The following is an 18,168-nucleotide window of genomic DNA, read 5'->3' on the forward strand; positions in this document are numbered from 1 at the left end:
GATAAACAACAGCTCAGAAACTTTATAGACTCAAAACCAGCCTTAAAAGAAGAACTGAAAGGTTTATTTTAAGGCAAGGCAGATCCAACAGACATACTAAACTCCTACAAAAAGATGACACTAAATCCCATGTCAATCCTTTCTCTCAATGTCAATGAAATAAATGTACCAGTTAAAGACACAGAGTGGTAAAATGGGTCAATAAATTGAGTTCAATGTTTTGCTGCTTACAAGAAACTCACCTGAAGAGCCATCTAATGTTAAGAAACAAAACAAATAACTGAATGATCAACTAGTAACAAATAGATTAGTAAACATTTTGACAATTACTTAATGACTTCATAGCAAGATACAATAATTTTCTTTTTTTTTTGGTTTTTGGGCCACACCCTCTGACGCTCAGGGGTTACTCCTGGCTATGCGCTCAGAAGTTGCTCCTGGCTTCTTGGGGGACCATATGGGACGCCGGGGGATCGAACCGCGGTCCATCCTAGGCTAGCGCAGGCAAGGCAGGCACCTTACCTCCAGCGCCACCGCCCGGCCCCAAGATACAATAATTTTCAGTTTCTTTTTTTTTTTTTTTGGTTTTTGGGCCACACCCGGTAACGCTCAGGGGTTACTCCTGGCTATGTGCTCAGAAGTTGCTCCTGGCTTGGGGGACCATATGGGACACCGGGGGATCGAACCGCGGTCCGTCCAAGGCTAGCGCAAGCAAGGCAGGCGCACCTTACCTTTAGCGCCACCGCCCGGCCCCTAATTTTGTTTCTTTATGATTACTTTTTGTTTAAAATTGTCATTACCGGGGCAGGAGAGATAGCATGGAGGTAAGGAGTTTGCCTTTCATGCAGAAGGTTATCGGTTTGAATCCCGGCGTCCCATATGGTCTCCCATGCCTGCCAGGAGCAATTTCTGAGCATGGAGCCAGGAATAACTCCTGAGCACTGCCGGGTGTGACCCAAAAACCACAAAAATAAATAAATAAAATTGTCATTACCACCTTCTGTTTTGTTTCGTTTTGGTTTTTGGGCCACACCCGGCAGCATTTAGGGGTTACTCCTGGCTCTCTGCTCAGAAATCGCTTCTGGCAGGCACAGGGCACCATATGGGATGCCAGGATTTGAACTACCGTTGGTCCTGGGTTGGCCACTTGCAAGGCTATCTCTCCAGCCCTATTACCACTTTTTTTTGGGGGGGGAGGGGGGCTACACCCGAAGCACTTGGGTTACTCCTGGCTCTGCACTCAAAATAGCTCCTGGTGGTGGCGTTAGAGGTAAGGTGTCTGCCTTGCAAGCACTAGCCAAGGAAGGACCGCGGTTCGATCCCCCTGTGTCCCATATGGTCCCCCCCCCCAAGCCAGGGGCAATTTCTGAGCGCTTAGCCAAGGAGTAACCCCTGAGCATCAAATGGGTGTGGCCCAAAACAAACGAACAAACAAAGAAAAATAGCTCCTGGCAGGCTCAGGAGACCATCTGGGATGCTGGGAATTGAACCCAGGTCTGTCCTGTGTTAGCTGCATGCAAGGCAAACACCCTACCATTGTACTATCTCTTTGACCCCAAGAATGTCATTACCACTTAACTGTAAACAAGCAATATAAAATATGTTATTTAGTGCCTGCCAAGAGGGTAGGCTTATAAATGGGTGGGAATTTGGGGATGATGGTAGAGGAAATTCTATACTGGTAGTTTTAGAACATAGGGTGATGGAAACAGATTTATTATGAGCAGCTATGCAAATAAAATAATTTATGAAATTTAAAAAATACAGAGATTTCCACTTATGGGACTGAAGTGATAATGAAATGCTTATGGTGTTTGCCTTGTATGCAGAAGACCCACATTCAGTCCCCGGAATTTCATTTAGTCCCTTGAACCAGCTGGAAATGATTCTTGAGTGCAGAGACAGAAGTAAATCCTCAGCATCACAGGGTATGACCCCCTAAAAATAAATAAATAAATAAATAAATAAATAAATAAATAAAGCAAGCGAGCAAGAAAGAAAGAAGGAAAGGAAAAATATAAAAGAATGATTTCCACATATGTTATGAAAAGAGTTTATGTAAGTGATACAAATGGGTTAGAAATGGAGGTCATTTTGTAGAGGGCATCCCCAATGGTGCTCAGGAGTCTCAGAATTCAACTTGTAATTTTTCAGCTAATATGACTGGAGACTCTTTTTTGTTTGTTTGTTTGTTTGTTTGTTTTTGTTTTGGGGCCACACCCATTGACACTCAGGGATTACTCCTGGCTCTTTGCTCCTGGCTTGGAGGACCATATGGGGACCATATGGGATCGATTCACAGTCTGTCCTAGGTTAGCTACGTGCAATGCAAATGCTGTACCACCACTCTGACCCCTATGACTGGGGAGGTTCAAGGGCTTTATGAAGGAGTGTTCCTTGGGGCTGCAGTACAGGGCATGTTTAGGCCACTCCAGCAATGCAGATAGCCTCGAAGACTATACCTAGAGATAGTTCAGGGAAACTTTTCTCGGAGAGAGAAATTGAACCTGAGTATTAGATAGTATCACTATACTAGCTCCTGGCTTGAAAAATGGGGTCTTACAGATTCTATGTTCAGAGTGTGCAAATAGCACAGGGGGTGGCTAAATGGTATTTAAATAGCGGTGATGACTTTTGCATATTAATTTGCTCTTGAACTGGTGTGGTTTTGCTTTTTTTTTTTTCTTTCAGTGATGCTGTGCTTGAGAACCAGGGCCTCACATATTTGAGGCATGAGTCCCATGGCTGAGCTGTTTTCCTGCTTTCTCTTTGTTTATTTTTGGGTAGTGGGATGGGATTCACACATGGCAGTTCTCAGAGCTAGATCCTGGCACTGAACTTAGGAATCAGTTCTGGTAGGTATTGATGGTCCATATGGGATTCCAGGGGTCAAGTCCAGGTTAGATACGAGTAGGTAAAAATGCTCTATAAGCTGTACTATTACTACTACTACTACTACTACTACTACTACTACTACTACTACTACTACTACTACTACTACTACTACTACTACTACGGATCCTGTGAATTCCTCTTGTGTCTGATAAGTAGATCTCTGTAAGTTGCTTTTTGTATGTTCATTATATTTCTCTATGGGGATCAAAGTCTTCACAAACTATTCCTTTTAAAATTTTGTTTTTATGGGTCGAGCAATAACACAGCAATAGGGTGTTTGCCTTGCATGTGGCTGATCCAGGATGGACCGGGTTTGATTTCTGGCAGCCCACACTGTCCCCTGAGCCTGCCAGGAGTGATTTCTGAGTACAGAGCCAAGAGTAACTCCTGAGCACCTTCGAGTGTGACCAACCCACCCCAAATAAAATTGTGTCTTTGTATGTGATAATTACAAACAATAATTTTTTAACAATGCTGATCAATTGACAGTGGCAGGTGCAGTGGCTTTTGGAGGATTATGAGAATGATGTATCAATTATATATCATAATTATATGCCATTCATAATGAAGAAAATTTTTTTGGTTTTGCTTACTCCTGAATTTGTACTCAGAAATGGGTCTGGGGCTGGAAAGATAGCATGGAGGTAGTGCATTTGCCTTGCATGCAGAAGGACAGTGGTTCGAATCCTGGCATCCCAAATGGTCCCCGAAGCCTGCCAGGAGCGATTTCTGAGCATAGATCCAGGAGTAACCCCTGAGCGCTGCTGGGTGTGACCCCAAAACAAACAAACAAATAAACAAAAGAAATGGGTCTGATCCTGGGCCCAGATGAAATGCCAGAGATCAAACGTGCCTGCGGTGACATTAAAGGAAGCAAGTGCCACACCAACTTTGCTATCCCTTTGGTTCTATCATTTTTCAGTCTTTTTTTATTCTCACTTTTTAAGTTTGAGTTTGGAGCCACATACAGCTATGTCTGGATGCTCTTCCCAGCTCCATGCTGCAAGTGACTCCTAAGATGTTCATGACCCATGAAGAACTGGTGATCAGACCCAGGTCTCTTGCAAACAAAGTATGCCTCAGCCAAGTATACTCTCTCCCTAGCCCTTATTTTCTATTTTTGTGAGCTAATTATCCTTAATTATTCTTATCTTAAATAGTTGTCTTTGGATATTATTACTATACTATGCTTACAAAGTGTGATATATATCATACTATTTATATATCACATATGTCATATGTATACGTTTATACAGTATATACATTTATATATATTGCAAGTACTTATGAGGGTAAATTTTTTGTCTCATAGTTCTGGAGGCTAGAAGTCTGCATTAAGGTACAAGGTAGCAGAAGTGTTGTTTCTTTTACTTTTTTATTTTGTTTTTTAGGGCATACCTGGTGGTGCTCAGGGGTTACTTATGATTCTATGAACATAAATTGGTTCTGACAGGCTCTGGGGACCATGTGAGATGCTGGGAACTGAACCCAGGTCTGTCCTGGGTCATCCACATGCAAGGCAAACGCCCTACCACTGTGCTATCACTCCAGCCCCAGTGTTGTTCCTTTAGAGCAAGCTGGTGTGGGCAGATCTATCACTGCTTGTGTATTCTTGACTTGTAGCAGCATGAATCAATTCTTCATAGACTTTATTTTCTTTCAAAACCAATCTCCAAATTTTAAGGGCATCTAGAGCCCTTCATAATAATATAATAATTTGATCTAGTGCCCTTCATAATAATAAAATTTAAATTTAATTGTTTTAATAAGGTGCGTATTTCTAAATCAGATTGTATTCTGGTATACTGACTTAAGTGTCCTAAAACATAGTAAAATAGGTTTTGGTGGAGGCTACAATTTAATACATATCATGGAGGAATATAGTAATCAAAATTCTTTTGTTTGTAAGGGTAAGAAATTAGATTCAAATCACTCTGTAAGTGACAGTCTCTTCTAACAGGACAACTCCTTATATAACTCAAAGAGGGACTCACTGCATGGCTCTTTCATACTGCATGTTGTAATTTTCCATATGGTATGAAACATGGTATGAAACATTACCAGACTTTCAAAATTCTAAAAAAAGGGGATATATATGAGTGTGTGTGTGTGTGTGTGTGTGTGTGTGTGTGTGTGTGTGAGAGAGAGAGAGAGAGGAGACAGATAGAGATGAGTGAGTGAGAAAGAGATAGAGAAGAGAGAGAGAGAGGGAGAGAGAGAGAGAGAGAGAGAGAGAGAGAGAGAGAGAGAGAGAGAGAGAGAGAGAGAGTTAAGAAGTTCTATTCTTTGCACCAAATATTGTCCTCTGAGCAGAGCTAGGAATAAACCCTGAACCCTGAACACAGAGCCAAAAGTAAGCCCCTAATGCTGTCATGTATGGCCTGAAATTGAGCAGGAAGAAGAGGAGGAGGGTCAGATTGAGAAGGAGAAAGAGTCAAGTTTGGTTTGATTAGTCATCACATGTCACTGTTTCTCTGCTCACTGGACCAGGTATGCTCTGGAAGTGGGAGTGAAAGATGATTGGGGAAGGTGGGACGGCAGGGAATGTGACTTCAAGGTAAGGCACTTGCTTTTCGTGCCTGAGTCCCTGGTTCTACCCCTTGCACCAGAGGTGTGAAGGGTTGGGGGTGACATGATAGTTGGAGAAAGGTTGTTAGGCAAATGTGACCATCTTCTATACCAGGTCCTAATTGTTCTATTTCAGAATGCAGCCCCGTTTTTTTTTTTTTTTTTTAACTTCTTTGTTTTTCTTTTTAACTTCTTTGTTTTAGGGTCTGGTCACACAGCAAAACTCTGAATCCATGCCTGATAGTGCATGGGGACTATATGAAGCCCTGAGATTCTTTTTTTTTTTTTTTTTGGTTTTTGGGTCACACCTGGCAGTGCTCAGGGGTTATTCCTGGCTCTATGCTCAGAAATCACTCATCCTGGCAGGCTCGGGGAACTATATGGGATGCGGGGATTTGAACCACCGTCCTTCTGCATCTAAGGCAAATGCCTTACTGCTGTGCTATCTCTCTGGCCCCAAAGCCCTGGGATTCTAACCAGGATCATGGCCACAGTTGCATGTTAGGCAAGTGTCTTAACATGGGTACTATCTCTGGCCCCAATTTTATTTATTTATTTATTTATTTATTTATTTATTTATTTATTTATTTATTTATTTATTTATTTAGTTTTTGGGCCACACCCGGTAACGCTCAGGGGTTACTCCTGGCTATGCGCTCAGAAGTTGCTCCTGGCTTGGGGGACCATATGGGACACCGGGGGATCGAACCACGGTCCGTCCAAGGCTAGCGCAGGCAAGGCAGGCACCTTACCTTTAGCGCCACTGCCCGGCCCCCCCAATTTATTTTTATTCATCTTTTTTGTTGTTGTTGTTTTGTTTTTTGGGTCACAACTGGCAGTGCTCAGGGGTTACTCCTGGTTCTATGCTCAGGAATCTCTTCTAGCAGGCTTAGGGGACCATCATAAAGGATGCTTGGATTTGAACCACCATCCTACATGCAAGGCAAATGCCTTACCTCTATGATATCTCTCAGGCCTCGTCTTTTTATTCATCTTTATTGTTGAATTCTTGAGTCATTTAACCAGAAACCTGTCAACTATATTTTCTAAAACCTCTCATAGGAAAGTAAATTTTGGAAAGCAGTATTCAATTCAAGTATTGAATTGAATTCAAATTCAATTATTGTTGAAAGACTTTTAATTCTTTCTAACTTTTAATCCTTTTACTTTTTTTGCAGCAGTACCTTCTAGCCCCTTCAGTCTTCTCTTGTTAAGTCTTTTCACAAAGTTTATTTTCTAACTTTTCTTTCAGACAATACTCTACTTTTCTGTGCCCTGGAGACTGACCATGGAGGTCCCCAGTCTTGGAGTCTGACTTGTTAGGGGCCTCTGTGGGTGTCTCCATTTCCTGTTCCTCCTTCAGTCAATAGAAGATCTAAGGTAGGCAAAAAAGGAGTACTGGGAGTGTGTTTATTCTTATTTAGTGTTTATCCACAAACTGCTGTGAGTTAACCTTGCCTCTGTCTTGAAGGCATCCAGCATTCATCTTGTGACTGTCTGTGGTTCTCTCAGTCCTTTTTTGTTGTTGTTGTTATGCTGGGGATTCTGTACAATGTGCTTTATCATTGAAACCCCTCCCTGGATCTCTGCCAAATTTTAGAAATTACTTCTTCCACCTGCCCCTCAGGTCTGATGTTGGCCCAGGAGGAATATCTCTCAGAGACTCCACACCCTCATGTTTTATTTTGGTTAGTAGTTCCCTTCAATTCAAAGTTCCTGAGTTGGCAACTTTCTTCCTGAACCGGAACAGAGCTCCTTCTCTCTCTGTCCAGTGTTTCAGAATATTTCATTTCCAGTACTGAGCAAAACTACATGATGCAATCCATTCTCCAATAGAAAAGACTAATAACAAAATATCTCAAACATAGTCTACTGTAAATAAAGACAAAATGAAATTGAAGACTTTCTAGGGGTGGTCAAACTCTTGTTTTATTTCCTCCTGAGGACCTTAAAATCAAGTGCACATCTCCTGAGGAGACAACTGACCTCAGAGGAGGATCCTTCTTAAATTTATCTACAATGTGACAGGGCAGAGGGGAGGAATTATATCCCCAGAGAATCTAGGATGACATGGCCCAAGTAACTGAAAGCCCAAAGCACTTTTCTTTAAGGGCTCTGTTTCATTAAAAACAAACACTTGAGGTTTTCTTTCTACTCTATATTGAAGTTGGTTGTGTTTTCCAAATTTTTTAAGTCTGACTTTCTAAGTATTGGCCTTATGTTCATCACAAGACTTTACTATCTGGTCATGCTTGAGGAAAATTGTAGGCCCAGTTTGGGAAGGCTAAAGAGAGAATATACTCATAAATGGCTTCATTATTGATTGTTAATTAGAGTTCTGCCATCATCACCAGGTCTTTCTTAGAACATTTACAATTTTTTTTTTTTTGGGTCACACGCGGCAGTGCTCAGGGGTTACTCCTAGCTCTACGCTCAGAAATCGCTCCTGGCAGGCACGGGGACCATATGGGATGCCGGGATTCGAACCGCTGTCCTTCTGCATGCAAGGCAAATGCTCTACTTCCATGCTATCTCTCCGGCCCCAACATTTACATCTTAATGAAATTCTCAGATTTATAGCTAGCATTTCCATGGCCAGACTTGGCTCTAAGCTATTTTATTTGTTTGTTTGTTTGTTTTTTTTTTTTAGATGAGTCTATATATTTGACTTTATTTCATTCTGTTGTTGATGCTTTTGTTGTTTCTTGTGTTTTTGGGTCATATATACCAGGCAGCATATAGAGGTTACTCTTGGCTCTGTGCTCAGAATTATTCATGACAGGCTTGGGAAATCTTATGAGATGCTGGGGATTGAATTTGGTTCAGCAACGGGCAAGGCAAATGCTCTAGCTGCTAGGCAGTTGCTTTGGCCCTTTGTCTTATTCTTTTAGCACTATTTACTTATGTGTTAAATTACTTTAATGCAATTAAAAAAAAACATGTCCTAGTTTTCTATCAATGGAAACATTTCTTTTACATTGGGGAGGAATGCGTGTAGCAGTACTGTCACTACAAATAATGACTTCCATATTCTCATAAATTTTGACATCTTAATGAAAGATTAAACTAAAAAAGATGTACACTTTGAATTCAGAGATGTTGGAAAGAGAGAATGCACTTGCCTTGCAAATGGCTGACATCAGATAGATTCCTGGTACCATAGATGGTCCCCTGACCACCACTAGGAGTGATCCTTGAGCATCACTAGGAGTGATCCCTGAGCTCAGAACCAGGAGTAAGCCCTGAGTACCACTGGGTGTGGCCCTGGAGATCCTTGAACACAATGAGGATAGCCTGCGTAACGTGGCACTAGAAGGCTGGAGCAACACCACATCCTTGGCCCAAGTATTGAACCATTGACCTGGTTATCTATATGCTGGGATGGGTCTCTGAGCTTCCTGAACATTGCTTGGGAGATGCTACCCTCACTGAAAATATATTTTCATTTTTTAATTAATTACTTTCTTTAAACACTGATTACAAGGTTGTAACCACTAATCATTGTCAAATTATCATTGTCATAGTGGTTATTTCTCTGCCCTAACTGTACTTCCCTGCTATTTGTGGCAAGCTGAAAGCTGGGGATATTTTTTTCCTTTGATTATCTTCCTCCAACTTATTCTTTGAAATAAATTATAAAAGTTTAAATAAGGGGCCAAAGTGATAGCGCAGTAGTAGGGTGTTTGTCTTGCATGTGGCAGATCCAGGATAGACCTCAGTTTGATCCCGGGGGTCTAGTATGGTCCCCCCAAGCCAGGAATGATTTCTGAGCACAGAGCCAAGAGTAACCCCTGAGCACTATGGGTGTGGTCCCAAAACAACAACAAAAAGTTTAAATGACTTCTTTATTGTCATGAATATTTAAAGTTCTTTAAGAATAAATGTAAAATAAGTTATAATTTATTATTAAAAAACTTAAAAAAATTTATTTTATTTAAACAACTTTATTACATACATGATTGTGTTTGGGTTTCAGTCATGTAAAAAAAGACTTTTAACTTAACTTAATTCCATTTTTGTTGTTGTTGTGCCACACCCGGCGGAGTTCAGGGGTTACTCCTGTCTCTAAACTCAGAAATCACTCCTGGCAGGCTTGGGGGACCATGTGGGATGCCAGATCTCAAATTGAGGTCTGTCCTGGATCAGCTGCATGTAATGCATATGCCCTAAAGCTGTACTATAGCTCCAGGCCCCTTAATTGCATTTAAAAAAAAGACCTTGATATCAAAACAGTCACATTCTGGGGAATTAGCTTTAAATCTATGAACTCTGAAACAATTTAGTTTATAACATTCTTGGAATACAAGTCTAAGAATCATAATGCACTCACTAAATTTGTGATACAGTTTTGAACCTAGAAGCATATATAAATTATTGACAATGAAAGAGAAACAATCTGAGTTTCCTTCTCAATTAGAATGGAAGGAGTACTAAAGGGCAGAGAAATAATTGCCTTACTTGTGTAGTGTAAGAAGAGGGGAAAAAGTAAGAGCTTGGAGTTATTGATCCCTAACTAGGCATGTACGCCCTTGAAGCCTATCAGAAGGCCTGTATCAGGTGTGCTGAGATATACAGATGTGATAAAACTAGAGATGAGCTCTAGATTTGTTGTTGTTGTTGTTTTTTGTTTTGAGGTCACACATAGCAGTGCTTAGGGACAAGCACTGGCTTTGCCCTCAGGAATCACTCCTGATGATGCTTGGGGGACCATATGGAATTGCCACGTCAGTTTTATACTATCTCTCTGGTCCCTGGATCTTGACTTTTCTAGATGGTTCTTTACTACAAGATGCCTTGCCTTCTTTCTAAATATTTTTCCCCTATGAAAATGAGGGTTAAGGGAATATAAGGCTCAGGGGACCATATAGAATGCTGGAATTCGAACCACTGTCCTTCAGCATGAAAGGCAAATGCCCTACCTCCATGCTATTTCTCCGGCTCAAGGGAACATATTTTATTGAGAAGCATAGGAACTTAGATGCTTAGAGCACTCTTTAGTATAAGGGAACAATTCAATACCTGGGAACTGTAACTCATGCTATGCACAACTATTGTTAAACACAGCCTAGAGACTGAAACTCGGGTTGAGTAACACCTCTGCTAGCACAGTCAATCAATGGTCAGAAAACATTTTATTATTATTATTATTATTATTATTATTATTATTATTATTATTATTGGTTTTTGGGCCACACCCAGAGGTGCTCAGGGGTTACTCCTGGCTGTCTGCTCAGAAATAGCTCCTGGCAGGCACGGGGGACCATATGGGACACCGGGATTCGAACCAACCACCTTTGGTCCTGGATCGGCTGCTTGCAAGGCAAATGCCGCTGTGCTATCTCTCCAGGCCCCAGAAAACATTTTAAATAAGTTTGTTTGGCTACAAGATGTTATACTAATTATTCAATAAAAAAGAACTTGAGGGACCAGAGTGGTGGCGCAAGCAGTAAGTAGGGTGTTTGCCTTAGATATGCTAGCCTAGGACAGACCGCGGTTCAATTCCCCGGCCTCTCATATGGTTCCCCCAAGTCAGGAGCAATTTCTGAACACATAGCCAAGAGTAAACCCCAGGCATCACTAAAAACCAAAAAAAAAAAAAAAAAAAGAATTTGAGAGCTGGAGAGATAAGTCAGGACTAGATCACATGCTTTGCATGTTTCAGTTTCATCATAAGTACCTAATTTACTGATCCCCAGAACACTCTTCATAAGGGGCCAGTATACAGTAGGGTGATATCTCCGAAAGAGACCTTGGTTGAATTTAGGTTGGAATACTGTTTCCACAACAGCCTAGCTATGTCTGTACAAGCTACTGAGTCTATCTCTACTGATTTTTTCCTTCTCTATGAAATGGAGATAAATTGTTTGCCCTCCAGTGTTGGTGAGAAATAGAGACCATATCTGTGAAGTTGTCACTATCCCATTTATCCCTCATTGACTTTGCTTCAACTGATAAAGTAGCTTTGGGAAAATAATCTTTCTTCAGATTTCAGTTTCCTTATTTCAAAAATTTGGGGGAAGGATGACAGGACAGGCATTGGCTTATATATCAAGTAATCTCTCACTTAAGAGGCTTGTATGGGATATCAGAGTAATAGAGTGTTGAACCCAATATGACAAATACAAAATTAATAAACCCCAGAAATCGGGGTTGAAGTGATAGTACAGCTGGTAGGGCATTTTACCTTACATGTAGCTGACCCAGGTTCGGTCCTCAGCATCTCATATGGTCCCCGGAACCTGCCAGGAGTGATTCTTGAATGCAGACACAGGAAGTAATTTCTGAGCACTTCCAAGTGTGGCCCATAAAACAAAACAAAAGCAAAAACAAAATGTCCCCCAAACCCAGAAATCTGTCTTCCATCTTTAGTCTCCCAAAATTAAAATTAATTTTGGCAACTAATGCTAAAATTAAAAAAAAAAAAAGGATATTTATGTTTCACCATAAGTCAGGAATTGACCATACATTCATGACCATTAGTATTACTACTAGCTTGTAGTCTAAAGTCATAGAATTCTGTTAGGAAGCATAAATATTTCATACTTAGTTTTTAGTTACTCACTGTAACTCAAAGACATGATTCAGTTTGGGCCTGTGTTTTCAAGAAGGCCTTTGTTCCTATAGTTCAGTCTTATTGCAATGCCACCCAACACTTCCTGAGAAATTAATCTCCATAAAATCCTAATAGTCCTCACATTAATGTGCTTAGAATTTTTGATAATTCCCTGTAGCTTATAAACCAAAGCCTGAATTCCTTCCCTCCTTTTTTTGAGTGGAAGGCATACCTGGCTATGCTCAGGGATTACTCCTGGCTCTGCATTCAGGAATAACTCCTGGCAGGTTCTGGGGACCATATGTGATGCTGGGGATCAAACCTGGGATGACCACATGCAAGACAAATGTTCTACCTGCTGCACAATTGCTCTGGCCCCAAATCTAAACTTCTTAGTAAGAAGTAAACATTTTTCTGCTCTTTTTACTTCCCTACTGTGAAAGTTTTCTTCTCTCAAGTCTTTCTAACACCTCAAGGAGTTTCTTTTTTTGGTCTCCCTTATTAGAAAGCTGCTTTATTTCAGAGGACTTGGGCTGAGACAAAGTATGAAAATTCCATTTCCTCTTTATTGTTTAACTTCTTCATGCATCTTCTTCAAGAATCATTCATGCATTCTTCTTCATGCAGAAGGCACATTATTCCAATGGCTTTGTGCCTTGCAAAAAAAACCAGATTTTCCTTTTAAATAAGTTTGTTTTATTGCGGGGAGGAGGGGCGGGCATGACTACTCCTGGTAATTCTTTTGTCCATATGCAATGCCAGCCACTAAAACAGGGTTACATGCATACAAAGCAAAAAAAATTTTTTTTGGGGGGAATCACGCCCACCTGGCTCTGTGCATAAGGATTATTCCTGGTATACTTACCTGGCAAGGGCGATTCCATGATCATGATTCCATGATTCCCCAGGGTGAGGCTCACCCATTGCCCTCCAGGCATGCTGACCCCTGCGATTTCCCCAAATGTGGAAAACTCGACTGTGTAATTTATAGTAGTGGGGGACTGCATGCGCGCTATCCCCTGAAAGAAAAAAAAAAAGAATTACTCATGGTGGTGCTTAGGGGACCATATGGAATGCTAGGGATTGAACCCAGGTCAACAGTATGTAAGGTAGATGCCCACTGTACTATCTCTATGGCCCAACAAGGCAAATTATTAATCTCTATATTATTTCTCCAGTTCCTTGAGTTCTTGATTTTTATTTAACATTGCAGAAGTTATTATTATTATTAATTATTTTTGCTTTGGTGCATATGAAGACCTAAGATTTTTAGTTTTGTAATAGTTTGAAATTTTTCTTTTCAATTATTTTTGGTTATATATGTGAAAGGTATCAAGAGAAAGCCTTTTTAAGTCTAGAACAGTTTCCAAGTCTTCTAATTTTTCTTCTTAGTAATACTTTTCTTTAGGGATCAATGAAAAAGGATAAGTATAGTACAGACAAAAATATGCTTGCTTTTCTTGCAACTCTATTTTTTCCTCGGAACAAACTCTATTCCTCTACTAGAGTTAAAATTTCATCACAGATCTAAAATGAGCTAATTTTCACAATAGTTCTTTTTTGTTTAAAAAAAAATCACATTTTTTTTTCTAGTGTGAATTTTCACAAACAAAGCTTACTAACAGGAAGAAAAAAAATGATGGCAGTGTTAAATGTTATATACTCACTATATATATGCTCTTTGGTCACTCCTGCTCGGGAAAACTAAATTTAGACTCTACACACTATAATTTTTCAGAGAGAATAACATTAGACAATTTATTTGATATTCGAATCCCATTCTTTGATGACAGGTTTTGCAAACCCTAAATGGAACATGAAATCCTTTAAATCCTTTAAAAGCATTTTCCTAATGGTCCAAGTGGAGCATTCTGCTGTTATTGGGTCCTCTTGTTCATTAGTTACAATAAAAGAATTAAGAACATTTGTTACTGACTCACTAACATCCAAAGAGAAGGGGACTTAAAAGGCCGGTAATCTAGGTGCCTGCACACACACGTGTTGAAGTCAATAGTAATAATAGTTAAAAATAATTTTGCAGTAGGCTGCGGCGATAAAACAGCAGGTAGGGTGTTTGCTTGCATTGTTCATGAATGACCTGGGCTTAATTCCTGGCACCACATATGGTTCCCTGAGTCCTGCCACGAGTGATCCCTTGTTGAATAAAAATATAAAATATAAAACCCACGAGTTGGGTCAGTCTTCCCCAGGCAAGGCTCCTCTAGCCCCTTCAGCTGGTGGGTCTGGTGAAGCAGGGTAATGGTGGAGAAATAATTCACAAGCAGTCAGAAAAGATATTCATTGGAGTCAGCTTGCTTTATTCCTCACTGCTTTTTCTCTGTCATGAGTCTTTCTGCCATCTGCTTTCTTTGTCAAGCTCTCCTTGGCCTGTGCTCCTGAGCCATGTCTTTTTCCTGCTGAGCTCTGTCACTCCCATGTGTTTTCTCTCCCCTCAAAACCAGCACCTTTCTTTATTATCCACATCCCCATTCACCAGGGTGGGGGAAGGCCCTGTAATGCAGGTGTGGTTTTACATACCAAAAGAAGAGTTTAGGGAAACAGGAAAGTTGGAGGAAGGGTTCATTTTACAATCCCAGGCTGAGAACTAGGATTAAGTCCTAAACACCTCATCCATCTTGTGGTTGCCCTTCTATCCCCAAAATTTGTTGCTTCAACCTGGACTCTATAGCTTCCCTTGCAATCAGATAAGTATCAAAAACGTCAAGCACAAAAGAGGATTGAGGAGAAGGGAATTTGATTAAATTTTGTAACTCTTTCCAAGTTACTTTTTCTTAAAGGATGTTTGCAAAAATGAGCAACTTTTAGCTGTGCTATTGGTACTATATAGTCCCAATTATTCTACACATTGCCAATGTTTACAAGTTTTATTTCATTTTTTGTTTGCTGATGCTGTTTTTTGGAGCTTGGTATTTCTCTTGGCTCTGAGCTTGGAGATCACACCTGGTGTGATCATATGGTGGGGAGCCATATAAGGTGCTAGAGATTAAACCTGGGTCAGTCTGTGCTCTCTCTCCAGTGTTTCTGGTTTTTGTTTGTTTGTTTGTTTTATTAAATAATTTCTACCATATGACAAGTTTGATTTTTGTCTCTCTCTGGTAAGACTGCCTGGGAAAGCTTAAGGTTAAGTTCACTCACCCAACAGACTTGCTGCTTTTCAGCCTTCACTAGAATGTGTAGGGAGGCAGGAAGTGACATTCAGAGAGGTGAGCCAGTTTCTATCAAGCTTGAACCCCTGATGCTCCAGCTGCTTAACATAGACCAGGAGTTCAGGAAGCCTTGAGAGGTCTCAGGAGTGGGAAACAAAACCACAGCTAGTGAGTGGAAGGTCAGGAAACCTTAGACATGGCTTGAATCCCAATAGTTATCAGAGAAACCTTGACTCCACTGGATAGCTTGTTGTGTGCCTTAATTCATAAGCTCTAGCTTGTACTGTTGTATTTGGATTGTTCCATCTTTTTGTTTTTGTTTCTGTTTTTGGGCCATACGCTGTGACTCTCAGGGGTTACTCCAAGCTATGCGCTCAGAAATCGCTCCCGGCTTGGGGGACCATCCGGGATGCCGGGAATCGAACTGAGGTCTGTCCTGGATCAGCCCCGTGCAAGGCAAACGCCCTACCGCTTCGCTATTACTCTGGCCCCATTGATTGCTTCATCTTTTTAATCTACTTAAATATTCCTCCACTCTATAAAGACAGGTTTCTCTCAATCAATCGATGAGTTCCTAAAATTTTTGTACAGCACAATGGGGACAAAATAGAGAACAGTGGCCAGGAGCACAGATTTTGAAACTGGGTTTATCTGATTTTGGATCTCTCTGTATTTTCTAAGCTGAATAATTTAAGGCAAGCTGATCATTTTGAATCCTCAGCTTCTTCTTCTATAAAGCAGGTGACTAATATATACCCAAGAGAGAAGATAAAATAATGTCAAATAGAGTCCTAATATGGCTGATAACAAGGATAATTATTTAATGTCAGCATTAAATAATGCTGACAGATGGTGAAGGTACTGGTAATAAAGGAAATTTTGGGGACCAGCTAGAAACATAAAGGGCCAGGGGTTCATGCCGTGCATGCTCTAGTCCAGGGGTCCTCAAACTTTTTAAACAGGGGGCCAGTTCACTGTCCCTCAGACCATAGGAGGGTCTGACTATAGTAAAAACAAAATTTATGAACGAATTCTTATGCACACTGCATATATCTTATTTTGCAATGAAGAAACAAAACAGATACAAATACAATAAATTGTTTGAGGACCACTGCTAGTCCTTAAGTTTGTTTTCTGGGTCCCTGAGCACCCCCCTGAGTACTTGCCTTCTAGTGATCCCCAGAACTGTGGTTTTGGTGGGTATTATCAAGAAACATTGGTCCTTCCCTGTTATTAAGTATTATTGTGAGGGACCAGGCGGTGGCGCTAAAGGTAAGGTATCTGCCTTGCCAGCACTAGCCTAGGACGGACCGAGGTTCGATCCCCCGTTGTCCCATATGGTCCCCCAAGCCAGGAGCGACTTCTGAGTGCATAGCCAGGAGTAACCCCTGAGCGTCAAATGGGTGTGGCCCAAAAAATCAAAAAAAAAAAAAAAAAGTATTATTGTGAGTGGCCCCTGCGCCCCCTGAGAGGTCTCCTGTCTCAAAATAAATAAATGAAACACACATACACCCTATAATGAACAAACAGATAAATACTGTCCTCTAAGTGATGCTTATCAGTTTAATCATAATTTCCCAGATGGAAATTTTTTAGATACTTCCAAGAGATATATGTGGTCTGAACAAACAAAAGACACAATTGAGCTGCAGAGGTAGCTCAGAGGATTGAGTACATGATTTTCATGCAAGAATGCTGGTTCAATCTCCGGCATCACATAGATCCCAGAGCACTGCCAGAATTGAACCCTGGAACACAGAGCCAGTCGTTCCTAAGTACCAACAGGTGTGTTGCAACCCTTTCTGAACACAGAGAACAGATTCTGGAACTCTTACTTTAGAACAAAAAGACAAAAAACATAACTAAGATGAACATAGAAGACAGTAATGCACTATTTAACCACAGTTAATATTTATTAAGCTTCTACCTCTGTTCAGATCCTGTTGTAATCCCTTGCATAAATTAGAGTCTTTATAGCCTAAGCTCTTTAAGATGGATACTGTGGATAAGAACCTTGCAGAGAGTTTCGGTAATTACCCAAGACTCTACAAAGTGGCAGAGCCAGAATTAAATGTAAGCAGTTTGGCTGCTAACTTCTTTTTCTCTCTTTCATCATTAAGGCATTGTGTCAGTCTAACTGACAGAACTTTTACTTCTTCTACCTTTCCAAGATGATGCAATTTAGTATTGGGGCATCTTCTTACAATATAATTTGTTTAAGACACCTAAGTACTAATCACAGATTGCCATAGATTTTGTTCTTCTCCAACCTGATCTTCATGGCCCATAGGTGACATGTTACTTCAGAGAGGGTGTCCAGCCACCTTTTTCCTTCATTCACAGCAGGGCTCTTCCATACATTATTTGGAACACACTGAGATTTAGGTGTTTTAGATGAATGCAATGAAGTGAGACCCTCCTGGCTTCCTACTTGCTTTTTAAGAGAGACCTTAACAATGTGTCATGACATTGCTTGTGTTATTTTGCATTATCTTATTGTGTCCATTAGCCTTCTAAGCTCTAGAATATGATTATTCTTGTTCTAGACAACAGGTCTGCTCTTGTATTGAAAATAGAAATTTAGAAGCTAAAACAGAAGAAGTTCTCACTCTTGGCTTTGTTCTCTGGATCTGGGACAGTGTTACAAACAGTTCAGGGTCTCTTTTGAGGCAGGTCTATAAGGAAGTTCTGCTACAGAATGTCAAGATGAGAGCTGGGCAGAGGAACCCTGAACTGTGAATTTGTGAATGAGTGGCTTGTAATGCACCAACTGACACTCCAATAGTGTATTGTGTGTGTGTGTGTGTGAGAGAGAGAGAGAAAGAGAGAGAGAGAGAGAGAGAGAGAGAAGAAAGAAAGAAGAAAGAAAGAAAGAAAGAAAGAAAGAAAGAAAGAAAGAAAGAAAGAAAGAAAGAAAGAAAGAAAGAAGAAAGAAGCAAAGAGAAAGAGAGAGTGTTTATGTGTGTCCTGGGAAATATATCCAGG

General features: G+C 40.5%; 1 protein-coding gene and 1 non-coding gene across 2 annotated transcripts in view; both read left to right on the forward strand.

The window, feature by feature from the left end:
• Positions 1–17,922, forward strand: part of PRDM14 (PR/SET domain 14) — a 194,419-nt gene extending 176,497 nt beyond the window's left edge. Inside the window, exon 9 of the mRNA XM_049781589.1 lies at positions 17,730–17,922. Coding sequence (XP_049637546.1) covers positions 17,730–17,922 — 193 coding nt within the window. The remainder of the gene's footprint in view (positions 1–17,729) is intronic.
• On the forward strand, positions 12,874–13,038 carry LOC126021292 (U1 spliceosomal RNA). Its single transcript, XR_007499855.1, has one exon. It is a non-coding gene; the product is annotated as a U1 spliceosomal RNA (small nuclear RNA).
• Positions 17,923–18,168: the final 246 nt, after the last annotated feature.

This window comes from Suncus etruscus, chromosome 10 (assembly GCF_024139225.1).
Source record: "Suncus etruscus isolate mSunEtr1 chromosome 10, mSunEtr1.pri.cur, whole genome shotgun sequence".
NCBI classification, from domain to species: domain Eukaryota; kingdom Metazoa; phylum Chordata; class Mammalia; order Eulipotyphla; family Soricidae; genus Suncus; species Suncus etruscus.